Source organism: Haliotis rubra, unplaced genomic scaffold (genome assembly GCF_003918875.1).
Source record: "Haliotis rubra isolate DU_JTF1 unplaced genomic scaffold, ASM391887v1 Scf352, whole genome shotgun sequence".
Lineage (NCBI taxonomy): Eukaryota > Metazoa > Mollusca > Gastropoda > Lepetellida > Haliotidae > Haliotis > Haliotis rubra.
In genome coordinates, this window is record NW_025767027.1 from 47443 (window position 1) to 67011 (window position 19569).

The 19569-nt window shown below is 39.0% G+C and overlaps 1 protein-coding gene across 1 annotated transcript; it reads left to right on the forward strand.

Annotated features, from left to right (window-relative positions):
- The first annotated feature begins 312 nt into the window (after positions 1-312).
- Positions 313-15668, forward strand: LOC124285110 (SH3 domain-containing protein Dlish-like). The gene is made up of 2 exons (XM_046721264.1): positions 313-541; positions 14006-15668. Exons 1-2 carry the CDS (start codon positions 484-486, stop codon positions 14653-14655), a joined length of 708 nt encoding a protein of 235 aa, XP_046577220.1. The 5' UTR covers positions 313-483; the 3' UTR covers positions 14656-15668.
- The last annotated feature ends 3901 nt before the right edge of the window (positions 15669-19569 follow it).

Here is a 19569-nt window from a genome sequence, read left to right on the forward strand (position 1 = left end):
GAACCATGTTTTTTTCTGCATCCACACACAGATTACAATTAGCATTGGTTCCTACAATTAACAAGTAATTCCCACGGAATTACACAAGCCCCTGCACTAGTACGACAACAACTTAACCAGTCACACTTATCCAGCACCTTGACTCTCATATTATCCCTATCAACTGCTGAAAAATACATCTTGTATAGCCTACATTCCGTGAGAAACAAACTATTTTAGTTTAATACTCTACTGAGTACATGTACTCGCTGTTGTTATGTGATCCTATTTCCTTTCATTGTATGGACTAGCAGTAATATGTCAAGCGTAAAGCTTTCTGTATGGGCCGTTGTCTGCATGTGGTGTGGGCACGCAAGCTCATGGGAAGCTTCGAGACACAATGGAGGCAATAGTTGTACGGTGTTTATCGCTGCCGGTTCACCGGCCTCCGCGGTGGACGAGGATATAACATAGAATACTTGCATATAGAGAGACGTGGCTGTCATGGCGTTCCTGTGTCCCAGCAGGCTGGGTGGCGGCAAGGAGAAGAGGAAAAAGAAAGGTAAGGTGTGACATGTAACAGGTGAAATTAGGTAATTAGGTGGTGTAGTCACTGTTAGTGTGTTCGTCTATTAGTGTTTTAGTTTGTGTATGGATATCAGGGGCGGATCCAGGATTTTGGAGATGGGTGGGGGTTTCAACAACTGCATCCTCTCTCTACCCCCCGGGATCTGGATATCACCTGAGATATGTGCATCTACCGCAGTTACAGTTCATGGCACAACCTCAATAAGGATATGGGGGATCAGTCACACGGTTTCGCTCGTAGCGCTATAAATAACTCTGAAGGTTGTCGGCACGGGTACTACAGATGTGTACCCCAGGTACGTTTCTGTATACAGAAATGTACCCTAGCCAAAATCAGAATACAGAAACGTACCCTTGGACGATTCCCTATTTTTCACATTTGTAAAACAAGCATTAATTACTGACAATTTCCATATGGAGAAGCATGCACAATATACATGCTTCTCCATAAAAATCATCGTCACACACCCCTAGTCATAAATCATGAACGGTCCCTATAATGGATAAAGCAGCTTAGGCTTTACATACACTCCTTACAGTTAGCGGACATGACTAAATTACAAGTAGCTCATTGCGTATCAGGGAACATATCTAAAGCCTTATGGAATTAAGGTGAAATCCGATAATGTCCCTGTACTGTATAATTAGGATGTATTATGTTGGTAACGGCGCATTCGTCAGAAAAAAATCAGTATGTGCATTAAAATAGTACTAAAATGTATGTATTTAAATGTATTTGTCTCTCTGTTACATATGTGACCAAGCTGAGCATGCCTGATACACTGTGTGCTTGAAGGGCTATATGTTGTCTACCTCTGTTTGCCAGTATAGGCACCATATTTGCTGATCAACAACGAAATCAACTGATTTTCAAAGTTATCGAGCTGTAAGAATAGTTTACTGAAATTTAATATTTGCTTATAGAGGGTCACGGCTATATACAGTACAACCAGAAATTATTGAGAATTTAGAGATTGTAATTTTTTATATTTTTTTCACTCATTACTGGGATGGCCTAAAAGTCGGGCCGGGCCGGGCCACCGGGTAATACTAAAAATGGATTGCAGAATATTAAAACGAAACCTGCACATTTAGGTCGATACTCTTCCTGCCTTCACAAATGCATAGTTTGATTGAAAATGTATAGTTAATGATGAAAAAACCCACACAACAACAATGACTACATACCGAGATTCCCGTAGTAAAGACACCGTCTTGTTGTTATGTGTTTTCCTTGATATGTCTATGAGGGACGGTTGCTTACTTCTCTTAGCGTGTGACATCCTGGGGTCCTGGGCAGGAAGTGACAGTGTTTTGACTGCTTTTTTTCCCTTAATTAACCTTTATTGTCTCATGCTGAATGAGCACAGGATGTTTATGTTAAAGAGACGTGGATATCGGCGAGTGTCAGTGGGCAAATATGACATGATTATGTATATTAAAAGAAATATTTGAAATCACAACATTTTGTAATATGTTATAAAGGATCAAACAAAGTATGCATTCACAAACACAAAAATTCTTATGTGTTTTCATTGTAAACAATACCAGTCCAAATCAGATAGCCAGCGCGTATGCATATGCTTATATTTACTAATACACATGAAACACAAAATGGTATTATATCTACCTAAATACCACTTCATAAAGTAAAAAAAAGTGAAGCCCCTTTCTCTCTCCATTCCCAACGATTAAGGGGAAAAAAGTCCTCGGAAAACAAAATCAACAATCAAAACCTCACATATGTATCTTGAAATGTGTTTATATCCATAGATTAGTAATATATGTACCTACATATCACTTTACAGAGTCTCAAAGCGTAGTATTTGAAGCAAAAACGTTGCTGAAAGTGAAGCTATCTTTTCTACATATTCTCAACAAAGACACTGTATCATAAGCGCTCAGTCCGCCTTGGCTCGGGCTTTCAAAAAACAACTTTCACCCCACACATGTATCTTGAATTGTGTTTAAATCCATAGATTAGTATTATGTCTACCTACATATCAATGTGTGATGTTACAAAATGCCACATATAAAGAAAACTGCTCCGTTAAAGTGAAGCCCTTTTCTCTCTCCATTCACAACATAGCCGCAATCAAAAGTGTTTAGTCTCTGTTCAGCCCGACTTGGCCCGTGCTGTCAAAAACAACTAAAACCTCACACATGTATCTTGAAATGTATTTATATCCATAGATTTGTATTATATCTACCTAAACACGTCTTTATAGAGTCCCAAAGCGTAGTATTTGAAGCAAACACGTTGCTTAAAGTGAAGCCCTATTTTCTATACATTCTCAACAAAGACACAGTATCACAGTAATGCTTTCAGGCCGGCTTGGCCCGGGCGCTCAACGCACCTTAAACCTCACATATGTATCTTGAAATGTGTTTAAATCCATAGATTGGTATTATATCTACCTAAATACCTCTTTATTGAGGCTCAAAGCTTTGTACATGTATTTGAATCTAACACGTTGCTTAAAGTGAAGCCCAGTGTTCAATCTGGCTCTGTGCGGGCTAATGAAATTAATACACCTGTTAATTACACCTGTATCAAGCTTGCTTAATTGCCCCTTGTCTAACTGCAATCAGCTAGGTGTTGTGATTCAATTAGCATACTCCATTGTTGCCCTTAATTACCGTTCAGGGGCCTTCAGTGTTATTGATTACAATTATGCATATGCACAAAGTATCTTTGAGAATGATTTTGTTCCCTGGATGCATCATGTTAAATCTTTATTAGATAAATGGGGCTTATCTTTTGTATTCTATAACCCTGTAAGCGTACCATGCCAATGGCTAGTTTCACAAGTGGAGACTGTATTAAAAGACCAGTTCCAACAAAGTTGGAAAGCTGATATTGAAAATAGCTCTAAGGGATTTTACTATAAACATATTAAAGATACTCCCATATTTGAAAACTATCTTCTCTTCCCAGCTTATATTTTCTATCCTATTTTGAAATACAGAACCTGTAATCGCAATCTCCCGGTAGAAACTGGTCGTTGGCATGATATCGCTAGAAAAAACAGAACATGTAAACTTTGCAATTCACCAGCAATAGGCGACGAATTTCATTACTTATTTAAATGTGAAGCCCTTTCAGATATTAGATTGAAATATTTACCAACTAGACATATGTACTTCCCCAATTTATCAACATTGAAGAAAATATTTAATAGTAGAAATTCAAAAGAAATAAGAAATCTATCCAAATATCTGCTAGTATTAGATAAACTCTTTGTCAAAAATGGTTAAACCTCAATCAGCTCTTTCTATAGACAACAAATCAGTTAACAGATGTTAATTTATGTCATTATTATGTTTCATTTTAAACTGTTCTACCTGTCATTTTGTCATGTTTATTTATATGTATTTAAATGGATTATGTTTGATTTTCTCTTGTACCACCAAACGTGGTTATTTGAGAATAAACTGAACTTGATTACTCCACCGTTTCTTCATAACGTTTATCACAGATGGGCATGTAATCACTGACTAAATTAGAAATGCTGAAAAATGAGACATTTGTTCTATATATATATATATATCCATAGATCCATAGATTGGTATTATATCTACCTAAATATCACTTTGTAATGTTATAAAATGCAACATGTAAAGATAACTGGTTCGTTAAAATTAGCCCTTTTCTCTATCCATTCTCAACATAGCCTCAATCAAAAGTGTTTAGTCTCTGTTCAGCCCGACTTGGCCCGGGCTGTCAAAAACACCTTAAACCTCACACATGTATCCTGATGTGTGTTTAAATCCATTGATTAGTGTTATATCTACCTACATAGCACTTCACAGAGTCTCAAAGCGTAGTATTTGAAGCAAACACCTTGCTCAAAGTGAAGCTATCTTTTCTACATATTCTCAACAAACAGTATCACAAGCGTTCGGTACGCCTTGGCCCGGGCTCTCAAAAACAACTTAAACCCCACACATGTATTCTGATTTGTGTTTAAATCCATAGATTGGTATTATATCTACCTAAATATCAATGTGTGATGTTACAAAATGCCACATGTAAAGATAACGTGCCGTTAAAGTGAAGCCCTTTTTTCTCTCCATTCACAATATAATCTCAATCAAAAGTGTTTAGTCTCTATTCAGCCCGGCTTGGCCCGTGCTGTCAAAAACAACTTAAACCTCACGCATGTATCCTGATTTGTGTTTAAATCCATAGATTAGTATTATATCTACCTAAATATCATTAGCATTTGGAGTAAGCTAGGCGAGACACTGTGGATTTAATGAAAACATACTTCTCCCACTGCTCTCTCTAATACTTCTATTGTCGGTATGCGTGTTCAGGAAAACAGGATTATCTGAAACGCTTGAAGTTTACAACATCCGAAAACGGCATCTCCGAGTAACCTTTGTCAAAGCTCTCACAGTGAAAACAATGTTCTCCCGAGCCTGAGCTGGGCAACACAGTGTCATTGCCGTGGATGTGTTTTCATACTTTCGTATGTTCAAATTATATAACCATAACATCTCATACGGCAAGTCATTTTAGCTGATACCTTCTGATATTTATTAAATTACTGATATGTTCAAATCATGTCATGAATAGCTTCAGCCGGCTATCTATATCTGTACTAGTATGAAGTGATGTTTATACTGTGGAAACTGTACGGAGAACATCCTGTATTCTGAACCACTAAAAAACCCACCTCTTTCAAGCATTTCATGTCATATAATTGGGTATAATATCTTCTGATATTTATTAAGTTAATGATATGTGTAAATCATATCACGAATAGCTTCAGCCTGCCATCTGTATCGGTACTAGTATTCATTAATGTTTATACTCTGGAACATGTACGGAGAACATCCCATACGCAGGAGTGTAACGAATAGTACTGAGGCTAAGTTTACTTAGACTGATAGAAAACATAATAACAGGATGTGTAACGACTAAAATGTGGATTTGAAAGTTACTTATATTTTACAATATGTACAGTCCATGAATATCTTTGAATAGCTCACATCACATGAACACAACTAGAACACAGTTATCTCCTGTACTGATCGACTCGTCGTGACTCACACAGATACGTCCTTCGATCTGTTCGAGAGTGTGCACACGTCCATCTCTTGTCGATGTTGACTCGATTCTTCCCTGTTTCTTGAGGTCTCTGGCTAGCTTGTATAGGCGACTTCTGAGCCTAGTTAAGTCCTCATTGATGTACACATTACGCCATGTATCGTGAAGTTTCCTCCGGCTGGTGATTACTTTGTTCCTGTCGTAGTAGCTCACAAACTTGACAATAATGTCCCTGTGCCTGTCCTTCGATTGCCTTCCCACGCGGTGGCACCTATCTGAGTTCAAAGGAGATAGGGTCTGGTGTAGTCCTCTCAACATGTTCATGGTGATGTCCTCGGTGGCCGTGCCCTCCTCGTGTATGTCCTCCGGTAATTCGCTGATCCTGAGGGAATTCCTACGAATATATTGCTCTAGTTTGTCCGTTTTCATCTTCAGCTCTGTCCTCAGTTCCTCGATCTCTTTCTTCATGGGTTCGATATGTGTTCCCTCAATACAACCTCGTCGACGTCCTTTGCCTATGACATGAACGTCTGTTTGAATTTCTCCAGCAGTTGAGGTAACATCAACGCTCCTGTCAACTTGCTTGTTAGGGCATCTTGAGAGGCCTCGTTGATGACTGACTGAGTGAGTGAGTGAGTTTAGTTTTACGCCGCACTCAGTAATATTGCAGTTATATGGCGGCGGTCTGTAAATAATCGAGTCTGGACCAGACAATCCAGTGATCAACAGCATGAGCATCGATCTGCGCAATTGGGAATCGATGACATGTGTCACCTCTTACGACAAGCATGGGTTACTGAAGGTTCATTCTAACCCGGACCTTCACGGGTCCTCGTTGATGAAGTTGAATAGGGTTGACGGGTAGGAGATATCGTACTCTGTGTATTACTATTACAAATCCATATATGGAAGTTATGTCTCCATAACTTCTTTTGCATACTCCTCCCAGGTAGCGAGTCAGGCCAGGAGACATTTCTCCTTACGCGTTCTATAACATCCAACGCAAATGTACTGGTATGTACAATTAAGAAACAAGAAAAGCCTTTAAAAGGCAACGTTTGGGGCATCTGAGTGCATTAAGAAAGTTAGTGAGAAGCACGTGAGATGATCGTGAGCACGGGGGATGAAGCTGATTTCAAGAGCATTACGATAACCATACTTCCGTCTATTAGAGACTTGCTTCTTTCAGAGATCAGGGCCTAGATTTTCGAAGCTCTCTTAGCGCTAAGATAGTCGTAAGTTAATGTTAATGTATGGCACTTAGGACTATCGTAGCGCTAAGAGAGCTTCGAAAATCTAGGCCCAGTACTCGCATCGCAAATACGGTACTCTCATCTCCAGTGTATGACATTTCATATCAAAGGTCTTTGTGATGCCTAACCATGTCTGGAAATGAAGTACTAGTGACGAACGGAGGAAACATGGTCCTATATATTGTTTCTATTTCATGGCGGATGGTAACGAGTCATCAAAAGATGACATATTCCCCCGCCCCCGCTTATTTGCAAAACTCATGTGAATCCTATCTCTTCAAGGATCGTAAAGGGCTGTTTCCTCTTAAGAAGTGTCAGCTCCCGATGGATCGGAAAGGGTGCCATACCCTAACCCTAAACCTTACCCTTACCCTAAGGATTGTGGACTGGCAGCGAGTGAGACGGAGCAATTATTGCGATATCTGAATCTGATTTATTACTCTGTAGGTCCGAAGTGTAGGAGTAAGTTCAGAGGGAAAAAGGAGCACATTTACAGTTAATATTTGTAATTCTCAAGAGCAGCTTTAAAGCTCTCTAGAGATGCGCTCATCACAACAGAGTCTGGTAGGTGGTTCCAATCATACACTGTTCTTACAAAGAATGATTCCCTCATCGCTGATGTGTTACAAGGAAGTAGCTGGAAAACCTCTGCTGTTGTGGCAGGCAGATCTTCGGCGATGTTGATGGTGTCGTAGCCCTCGTATTATATCGGGTCTCTCGTATATCTGTCGGCCTTGTTTCCTTGGCTGCAGGTTTTGCCTGGCTGGTATGGCTGGTAGCATAACCTCTATGATCTTTAATAATAATATGAGTCTGATGTTTCTTCTTCTTCTTTGCAGTGATGGTAACTCTAACTCGCTCAGCATCTTGGTGATAGATCCTGGTGTCCTGGATTTATAGTCATTTGTGATAAAGCGTGCTCATCTATTTTGGACTCTTTCGATGTTCATAATGTCCTTTTTCACATGGGGTTCCTATGTCGCAGCACCGTACTCGATGATTGGTCGTACTACAGTCTGTTTGAGACAAAATGATACCGATGTATTGCAATCTAACACAAAAACAAATAGACATAAAAGAATCAAACCAACGCGGACTGCAATAAAAACAACAGACCAACTCTAGAAAACAATTGCATAATTTGTGTCACAAAATTAAAAAAGTTGTTTAAGAAACTGTCATCATTTATTTGTGCGTTTTCCCAGTTTGTTACAAGGGCGCATTGGCAACTAAAGGAACAGCACGAAAAGCGAGATGCACGTGCATTAGTGACGTCAGAGACATGTGATTACTGCTGATTGACAAAGTGAGAGAAAACGAGTCTATAATTTATGATTTCTTCAAGGGTGAAAATAACAGGGGGTGACCCAAGTATGCAATTACTATAAGTACATACAGCGTACTGCCTGTGCAGCTGGGGTACGTGTCATGTCGCCAGCTCAAAAATTTGTTGAGAACCCATTAACGCACATGCATCTCGCTCTCATTCCTTGGTTGGAATATTTTGCTGAGGCCTGGTGAGATGTTATTTGCACATTTCTGTAGGATGGTATTCGGAATAAGAGCTGGGCCACTGGCTTTGTAAATATTGAGGTTGGCCAGTATAGTAGTTTGTTTATGCCATTGGAGTCTATCTTGATGTCTTGGAGCAGATGTTTGATGGCTTTCCTTTCCATGAGTGGGTGATCTTTATCTTTGTTCTCTTTAGTGAAGACTGACTGGAACTGATCCGGGAGCATATTGGCTTTACTATTGCTAGCACTCACGATGCGTCCCTTGTTTTTGAGGGGTGATAGTCCGATATTGTGAAGTTAATTAGCCAGAAGGGTTTACTGTTGTTTGATTTCATTCCCTCCTTGGTGACATTATTGATGTATGTACATTCTGCTTTTCTTAGTGCTCGTTTGCATTCCCGTTGGTGATGTCGGTAGTTGTTCCAGCTCTTGGTGCGTTTTGCCTGCTTATATAGCCGGTGTTTCTTCCTCAGCATTCTCTTTATGCTTCTGTTTACCCAGGGCAATGACTTCTTTGTGCTTGATAATCGGGATGGCACGTTATTGTCAATGCTGGATGTTAGTCTTTCTTTAAAGAATTGACATATATAGCGAGACAGTACTTGACAGTTTCCATGTGTAAGACTTGTTCAGAAGTGCCACTGCCGGGCCAGCATCTAAGAGCGCGGGTGGATCCGCACAGCGATTACTAAGACGGAATAACATTAAGACAGCTTTTGTTTTTGTGTCCGTTAGGACGACCTTTAGCGCTATGTGTGCTAAAGGTGCTGTCAGGCCTCGATTTGGGGAATTAGCTATAGGGAGCAAGCCTTGAAACCTTGAAACAAGAAAGGAGGCAGAGCTGTGAGATCCAGGGTTTATTCAAGCAAGTGTCCTTGCATGACATTCAATATACATCAGTTCATACATAATAATGACATACAATAATAGAAATAGTAATCAATGATATCCTAATACAGTTTATATCTAAGTCCGGTAATATAAGCAATGTGTGGTACAACAGGGTATGTACGGTAACTGCTTACAGAAACATAATACAAATAATACAACATTTTCTTGAGTAACTACGGTACTGATAAATAACATAACCTGACGGATAAATTAATCATCAACAACAATTGCAAAGAACAAGTACTGAGTGGAGCGCCCAACAGTTTAATTACAGCATGTAGTGCCTAGTTCATTAACTGTTGTGCGGATTTATGACTATTACGTTATGTCGCGCCTAATGCGTTAACTACGGTACCGATTTATGACAATTACGGTATGTCGCGCTTAATGCATTAACTACGGTAACGATTTATGACTTGTGTAAGTAATTTCCGTTATCAACATACATGCCTTGAGCAAATACGGTAAACGGCGCGAAGTGCTCAGATTTGACATATACCATTTAACTCCGGTATTGACTGTACGCATTCTAACTGTACATTTATTATCTCAATACAATAATTTCGGTAGATACGGTAAGTGGAACTAGAGAGTGATATAAATATGTGTAACTACGGGGACAGACGATATAGTTGTAGCTAGAGTACTACTACTTTGTCCCATCCAGAATTATTTGGGTGACTACGGTAAATGTATTTTGACGGTGATGTTGCTATTGGCAACGTGTAATTTCGACATATACGGAGTTAAGCCATGACCTAGAATATATGTAATGCTGTAGAGCTACATTTTTGTACTTTACAAAACAAGACAGTAACTTAGTTAAATAAATATGTAATAATGTACTAGGACGGCGCTGTTGTCATTGGCTACGCGTATTTCTTAAATTACGGAGCTAAACAAATACGGAACGAAGACTGTAATTGCAAACTACACGGATTTGAATGTATATTTTCTGGTAATATGAAGAGTAGACAATACCATTTTCTACTGATTACGGTAATGTGATTCGCGTATAAACTGTTTTGTACGGTATACAACTGCACGCGGAACGGAACGTTAATACATCACTATTCAAATTCTTATAGTTTTGGTGAAATATCAAAACACAAATGTTGGCTGTTATACCTATCATGTGGGCGCGTATCTGAGGTAAATCTACACGAATATCATTTGATCGGCGGACTATAGTAAAATACATAAAACTTCGTCTTTGCTGGAAATGATTGTATAAACTCTCGGAACTGTTTTTGTGACTAAGCTACTAGAATCTAGGCTACTGAACGGGAATCTAACCTGCATATACAGATCTAACACGCAAATGAATAAAACAAGACAAAGACTGGGAATACACACATGTGTGTCGAAACATAGAAAAGAAATATTCGTTTGTACATGAAAAAACATAAACTTGAGGAGCCCACGACGCAATGTGCATAAATAAATATCCCTGGATAGTGCCTAATAATTAATCGGTTATCTCGAAATAGCATTTGCAATGAAAAAGTGCTTCAATGTTGTAGGAATGTTTCTAACCTAACTCTAACATTTTCTAGACGATAATTAACAAAGAAATAACAAGTGAAACATAAACAATAATAAAGTTTAAATGTTTCTTACCTTGAAACAAGAAAGGAGGCAGAGCTGTGAGATCCAGGGTTTATTCAAGCAAGTGTGCCTGAGATGGAAGAACCCAGGATTTTATACCCCACAGCTCTACTCGTTTGTCATTATCAAGTTTCTATAAAGTTGAAGTTTCCATATGCGTTATCTACCCTATGCTGACAAGGTTTACTACACGAGGTAGGTGGTAAGAAGATGATTACCTAACAAGGTTTGATTTTCTTTGTGGTGTAGCCACGGTCAGCTTGCGCCAGCTGCTTAACAAAATATCTGTCAGCGCTTGACCATGGCATTTACGACAGGACAAAGAGGATGGCATGATGGTAATCTCGATCTTGTTCAACAAAAGTTGATTTTCGATTACGACTTAGTTGGTGGTAGACATGCTCCTGCTGGGATGGTACTACTTATCTGTGCTTGACCAAGGGATGGCCGGAGCCGACACAGCTCGCTAGCTTCATCTTTGATTAATTAGTTTAAGGTTGGCGTGGACGCGTTTGCTAATTGCCTACTACTGCGCTTTCCATGCGGGGCTATAAACAAGATACACTATGCACTGCGACCATCACGTATACGGATTTTCTTTGTTATGAATAATTTGTGAAAAATATAAAAATGTATGAAGCAATATATGCACTGTAATAACATCTACGCTGCCTTTCGCTAAATTCTAGGGAAAGCTAATGTGTGCTTCTAAAATGGAATGGATTTTCCGATTCTGCAGTTCGAAATTATGTACTAAACTAGTACAAGTGTGCTCTATTACGTGTAAAATTAGACATTTATAGACAACTTGATTTCCACATTAAGTATGAAGTAAAGCGGGACAATTATTTCAGATTTACATACATGGTCACGTGGCTCCCTATTTGCTACAGCTATGTTCATTTGGAATTGTATCATTGGTTGAAAGTTATTGTGATTATTCCAAGTGTATACATGGAGAGAAATTTCACCTGAGGGAAAATTCAGCCTGATTATATGGTTGGGGACGTTTGTGCCTCCAACCAATGAATAAAATACTCACAGTTCATTTTTTCCTGATGGATCGAAAGATGGTCGCAAAGTGTTTCTGTCGTTGGATAACTGAAGTACCTGCAATAGTTTTCACTGCTCGGGCCAATGCTATCATTACAGTTTGGGTGTACATGCAACAGTCTGCGTGTTGAGCAACAGTTTATCATGTTTTCAGATTCTCAGCTACTGAATAATTTATCTTGTCTTCATCCAAAGTATTTTGGATATTTTGGAACTATAGTGAGATCGCGTATGTAATGTCGGTTGTCTATTTTTTAAACAGCTGATCAGCCTGACATGTCAACATGTTTAATGTGTCAAGATCACCAAAGAAAAAGGAACTATATTGAAAATAAGGTTTAAGTGGCAATTGCAAGTGTCTTTAACTAAGGTCAGTGGATCTTTAATTTCAAACACATGTATCTTATGTTAGCACTCTGTTTTTGAATGGTGTGAAAGATTACATTAAAAAACCTGAAGAATAGAAACATTGATGGCAAATTGGAAGGTAAAGATAGTTTTCTTTAACTATTCAATGCCTTGATAGTATTTACCGGTAATACACAGATCGGTATTTACTTTAGTGATCTCATAAGTGTCCGTGTCAGTGCTACGTTCTTAACTATGTACTACAAAACATAAACTCCACCCAAAACAAATTCAAGTTCTAAATTGAATCATGCAATGGAAGTAGTGTGTGCATTATTACAAAAGTAGGTGTGTATCATACTGCTAAATATCCAGGTAAGATACAGGAAACGCTGATTATGGCATCATGTTAATAGAAAAGTAATCATTTTATTAGAAAAGTAATACATAACGTTCCATGTTCTCCCAACGTGAAGTGAAAAACGAGGGTGACTTCCTTGGGTGGCCGTGACGGCCACACGTCTCCTCGTGCACACTCTAATCAAAAGACACCGCCATTTGTCTACGGGGGCTTGCTCCAGTTCATGCGTGGTCCTGGGGTGGATTCATATACTATCCCACTCGTCATCGTCTTCCCAAAACTCGGGTTCAAGTCAGGGAAACAGGACGGCCAGTCCATAACCCAACCAGCGTTTCCTAGGGAGTCGTGCATAAGAGCTGTTTTTAGGGGCGTAGCGTTGTCAAGTTCAAATGTCAGTACATGACAAAGTAGCTGCATGGATATCAGGCGGACTGGGATCAAAACTTGGGCTCCATACTCTATTGCAGCAAGGGTCCCTTGTACAACTGTCAATTGAGAAAGACCCTTGGCACATAACGCTCCCCAAACAATTTGGCTGCTCTCTCCAAATCGGTCAACTTCACAAACACAACACCCAAACCGTCTGGCGTCACACTCGTACCCTGCCATTGGCAGAGTGCAATGTGAAGCGTGAATCCTCACTTACGAAAATCCTGTTTAACACTGCTTTGGCTGAGCCTGGCGTGTCTCTGGGGCCATTGACAAAATTGCGTCAGAGTAGGTACTGCTTATAGTCGTCCAGCTCGGATACCTGTGGTGCAAAGTCGATTCCTGCTAGCCTGTGCTGAAACTCTAACTTTGAACAACTTTTCTTTTCTAAGATGAAAAGTTTTATACTTACCAACGATTAATCTAAGACAACAAAAAAAAGGTGTCGGTGACCCATATTAACAACAATCCTCGTTTCAGTGATTTTAGCCAACTGAAACAACTACAAACAAAGAAACGGGGTGCTACGGAGTTAATTGTACTGTAGGAGACGGTGACGTCGGTTACCAAGGGTACGTTTGTTTATGAAGGAGCTCACTAGAACGACGTAGTGACGTCAAAACAGTGTGACGAAATGCAAAAAGGGTACTTTATCGCCTTTTGATCTTTTAGCGAAGCATCTTGGCATATCCAGCATTAAGTGAGTGAGTGAGTTTAGTTTTACGCCGCATTCAGCAATATTCCAACAACCTTCAAACAACCTGCATGTCATCGACATAAATATGGCACAACAAGAAACTAAAATGAATTACCCCCTCACAATAATTACCACTAATGAGTGTGTCAAGTGTCTAATTGTGTTGAATATAGTATCTGAAATAATGAGTGTGAAATCCTTAATGTGATATGACTTTGTATTTTTCAGAGCGGGAGCCACTATTTGGTCGGATCACTGGTAGTGATAGCGTTGACACCTTGGTGAGAGTTGGCATGGAGAAGCAGCATGGACTCTGTCCAGAATCCAAGATGGTGGCTGTTCAGGGTTTCACAGCGTGTGCAGACAGAGAGCTCAGCCTCGACCTGGGTCAAGCAGTTTATGTGTTGTACAAGGAAAATGGCTGGGCGTATGTCCTCACAGAAGATAACAGAGAGGGTTTTGTTCCCTTGTCCTATATAGCTGCTTGTGGTGGTTCCAGAGCTGGTAGAGCCATCTCTCCGCCATTGCATGATGTACCAGAGCTTCTGGAAACAAGGGAAACGGACCCTTTGTCTCTTGTAGTAGAGTCCGAGTGTCTGTCTCGAAATACCATTTTCGTTTACCGAAAGCAGTCGTATGGCCGCTACGTTGTGGTGTTCGACTTCGATACCAGCGAAGAGAATGACTTGAGCGTCGAACGTTGTGAGCTTGTCACCGTGATTAACATGGAGGATCCCGACTGGTACTGGGTCGTCAGAAGCACAGGGGAAGAGGGATTCGTGCCAAGATCCTACCTCTGTCCTTTCCCAGCCGACCTTGCCTTCAAAGAAGAAATACCAGGCACTATGTCAGCAGCATCTTCTCATTCTTGGGATTGACCGGTTGTGTATCACAATGACATGTATAAGTGAAATGTTGAATAATTACACATTAAAAACAATAAAAAAATGTATTCATATGATTTGTTTTCACATAAGTGTTGATCTACTTGTAACTGTTTAACCTCGGACATTTCATGTTTGTACATGTACTTTATTGTTCTATGTGTTACACTTAACTTCGTACATGATTGCTTATCCACCTGGAATATCTGTATTATATCCATTCAATCATTTCATGGTGAGACACTTTGCGTATCATACCATGGCGGTAGAAACAGAAGAGAAACGGATAAAAGAGGTTCCGGAAAACACACAAGTAGCGCCTAAAATGTTTCAGGGTAATAGATTCGTTAAACGGTCATTTGCCAGGTAGAATGGCATTCGGCCTAAGAAAATACGGATTCAACTAATAGTGACACTTATGGAATCTCTCTTCAAACGGTGACTTAAGGGTATTTACATCCAAGAGTGGACTATCTAAAACCTTATGTTATAAATCCTTGTTAGAGCCACAGGGGCGTGTCACGCTTGGAAAATGCGTTAGAAAGACATATAGGTATATAGACCCTACCCTAGTACTATACCTTTTATATAGTACTAGGGCAGGGTCTATATACCTATGTGTCTTTCTAACGCATTTTCTAAGCGTGACACGCCCCTGTGCCTCCGGGGTCTTCCTGATTTGCCACCTCCTATTGTTGAAATTAGGTCGTGCAGTCAGGTGTGGTAATTGGTAGAACAATAGGACTAGGTGGGGGTCATCTCAACATTTATTTTTAAACGTATATATTAAAACACATCAACCATGACTTAACATACCATGACTGAATATGCTTTCAATATAACATATTTTCACATGATGCTTTTAACTTACTTATAACATGTCAAATTATTGTTATACACAGAGCATCCTCGATAATCTCCAGGGTATACGTTACGATCACTCTCCACTATACCCTGAATGCATCCACGGTTTGGCCCAATGATTTTGTTACCTCCCTTGGCTGGCTTTTTATCCAATCAGGTGTCTACGCTGGGAAGTTGAGCAAACCAATCACAACTCACTTTCGCTTCTTAAATTATCTAACCGTTTAAACTTGGCAACACAATTAACCGTTTAAACTTGGCAACACAATTAACCGTTTAAACTTGGCAACACAATTGATGCAGAGGTACTCTGAAAGGTGTAGAAGGAGTTCTTCATATATTTTTTCAAAGCTTCAGATCTGTCAAAAAATGTCTGTATTATTTCCCCAAAAATCTGAGTGGCACTGCGAACAAACCTTCGTGACTGCGACCGCCATCTTTGTTGACACTGGCAAGCTTGGATGTAACGGCGGCTTAGCTGATTGGCTACTGTGAGAATGCGGCGCCAGCAAAGGGAGGTAATATGATTATCGGGCCAAGCCGTGGATGCATCGAGGGTGTAGTGGAGAGTGATCATAACGTATACCCTGGAGGTTATCGAGGATGTCAGTAACAAACTTATACTATAAGTCCAACCAGATACGACACGGCATCGGCATACCCAATTGGAGTTTTCTGCCAGAAATAATCAGCATATTCTTGACTCTGTTCATAAAAGACATACTACTTTCAAATAGATTCAAATTATTCTAAACACTTATGTATGCAATTACTATGAACCATTTAATGCAATTTTGTAGACTTTTCCTATTATTATGCATTTCATGACTTTGCGGAAATAATTGCTTCTGTACTTCTGTAATCATTGATAGTATTGTGTTATATTTGATGGAGCAGCACTGATATAAGCCGTTGGCTTGTTGTGCCAATCCATATTCATGTTATGTTTATATTTCATGAATAAAACATGTCTATATAAACAAAATGACAATCTCTGTGTGGCACTGTTCTTGCTTCAGGATGTCTTTGAAGTGGAATATGTTTGGGTGTGACTGTCCAACCTTCAGCGCAATCAAGAGTGTTCATTTCACCATACACCCTGAACATAGGTTAGCTCACCCCTACTGGCTTGGGTGGCATCTTTAATTAGAGTTCACGTGATGACATGCAACCTCTACTTGTAAAAAACACGATTAGTTTTAATCACTTTCCATTGAAATTGAGAGATAACTGGTATTGTTTTTACTAAGTCCTATCTTTTCCTCTACTTATATAAAGACATACTGCTTTTTATACAATGTACCCTAACATACATTAGCAATAACACTACTTCAGAATTTCTTAACCTTTTCCCTTGGAAACACGACACATTGAAAAAATAAATAAAACTAATTAATATTAAATGGTAATAGTTCTGCATCTGGTCATTGCACATGAATAGTGTCATGCAAAATTATGTATTACTTTGAGAGCTGTGGCTTGGAAACAAAGCCTTTTATTTTCTATGGAAACGACAAAATGACACTTAACAAATTTCAAAATACCATAGGGCACCACTTAAGCTGAATAGCAACGCACATCTAAAGTTGTGTTGCGTGGTTTTCTAAAAAAAAAATATATTAAAAATTGCCAAAATAACTAAAGGCACCACTTATGCTGATGAGCTAAGCATATGCCAAGTTTGGTTGGAAAACATGTAACATTTATCGATGACAGCAGGAATTGAGCCAAAAACAATGTCTCCCCTTTTTACATTATTAGCGTGGATCTAGCATGGAGGCCTAAGTCGTATAAACACTCCCTGATCTAGCACACATATAGGTATCATTGAATATGTAAATTCAGTAGAAATGTAAATGATCTACTCGCCCTGATAATGATATCACTAATTCATTCCCATACTGTCATTGTTTTTCTTCAAACAAACCAACATTTATCCTTCTGTATAAATCTAGTAAAGTATGGAAATAACAATACACACATGGTTGAATTCATATCGTATTAGATATGCGATTGTCTCACAGCTGACATACAGTTGACTGACAGACACTGAACAAGAAGGTTAATTAGGGTAACACCTATGGGTATGGTGTCGGCCCGGGAAAGCAAATTAAATCTCAATCTTCCCTATTCCCGGAAAAGCGAAACCAAAATTGTGCTAGGAGAGCCGCCTTCAAGTCCACGCTAATCCACCGTGCAAAGACAGAGACAACGCCGAGTCCAAACATCTATGGAGATGATTGTTTCAGATGACCTGCTAAAGGAAATACCATCCTTCGCATAATCAAGGCCTTTCTCTACAGACAGGGGCACAAGACCTTTCCTAGACACCCTGCCACCCGACGTGAGTTTCAGCTTGAGGGACAATGGGCCTTGACCGAAGCAGGAGAACCGTTCCTCCATCGCATCGACGACAACTTGACTACAAACAAGGACATTGAGCGCCTGTGTGAAGAGATATCTCTGTGGGGGCATCCGGCAAACGTGGGGGAAGGGGGGAGGGCTTACATACTTATTCATTCTTGCAGTTGAAATATTAGGTACGATGATAAGGACAAATCCGGACATAAAGGGCATAACGCTTAATGATATTGAACATAAACTAGGACAGTATGCTGACGATACTCAGTTATTTCTAGATGGATTTGAAAAAAGCCTCAATGCAGCAATTGAGACACTGAACAAATTTCACCAAATCTCAGGTCTCAAAATGAACATAGATAAAACCAAGGCTATTTGGATAGGTTCAATGTCTAAAAGTAATATAACTTTAACCAATGACCTAAATCTTGATTGGCACAGGGGGGACTTCGACATTTTAGGAATTACCTTAAATGCTTCATTAAATGACCTGTGGGTGATTAACACAAGGAAACTCTTAGAGAATATCAACAGATTACTTGCCAACTGGCGCAGAAGAAATTTGACTCTTATTGGAAAAATCACTGTTATTAAAACTTTGGCAATCTCAACCCTTGTACAAATTTTCTCTGCACTTCCCAACCCACCTAAAACATTCATTAAAGAACTCAATAAAATAATTTATAGATTTTTATGGAAAAATAAAAATGACAAAATAAAGAGATCAACTATAAACAGAGGTTATCAAGATGGAGGTCTCAGAATGATCGATATAGAATGTTTCATTAATGCTTTGAAATTATCCTCACTGAAAAACTATATAAACACAAATAAAGAATCGATAAACATCTTTCCTGTAATTAATTTATTCTCACTTGGCTCCAATGCTGTTGACTGTTTTCTGACCATGATAATCCTTATTGGAGAGACGTTCTATCTGCTTGGAGGATATTCTATAGGAAAATTAATTTTGAGGAAACTGATGTAGACGAAATCTGGACTCAACCACTTTGGTTGAACCATTTCTTTAAATCATCATATATTATTAAACACTGGTTTAGTCGCGGTATACATAGTATAAAAGATATATGTGATGAAAATGGCTTTCTGAGTTTGGAAAATTTAAAACAGAGATATGAAATACAGGGAACTTTCTTAGACTATCAACATTTGTTAAACAACATTCCAAATAACTGGAGACATCAGATAAGAAACACAACATTTACATTCGATCAACCACATATTAATAATATATGCAAATATATTATCTGTAATGCTAAAGGCTCAAGGATATTCTATGACGAACTAATTAAGTATGATTCTACACCCAAGTCCCTATAATATTGGAACACTGTCTTTCAACATCAGATTGACTGGAAAGATGTATTTAGCTATTATAGGAAATGTACAAATGACTGTAAGCTCTTAGACTTTCAATACAGAGTTATAAACAGAATAATTTATACAAAATAAGAATTATTGAAAATGAAGTTAGTTAATGATGATACATGTACATTTTGTAAAACTGACTCAGAAGATATATCACATGTCTTCCTTGAATTTCAATTTGTTCGGAACTTCTGGGTAAATGTTGAAGAATTCCTTAATGATAACCCCCAAACCAATGACACTATCTAAATTCATCATTATGTTGGGACTGCCCTCAAATAACCAAGTAGTAAA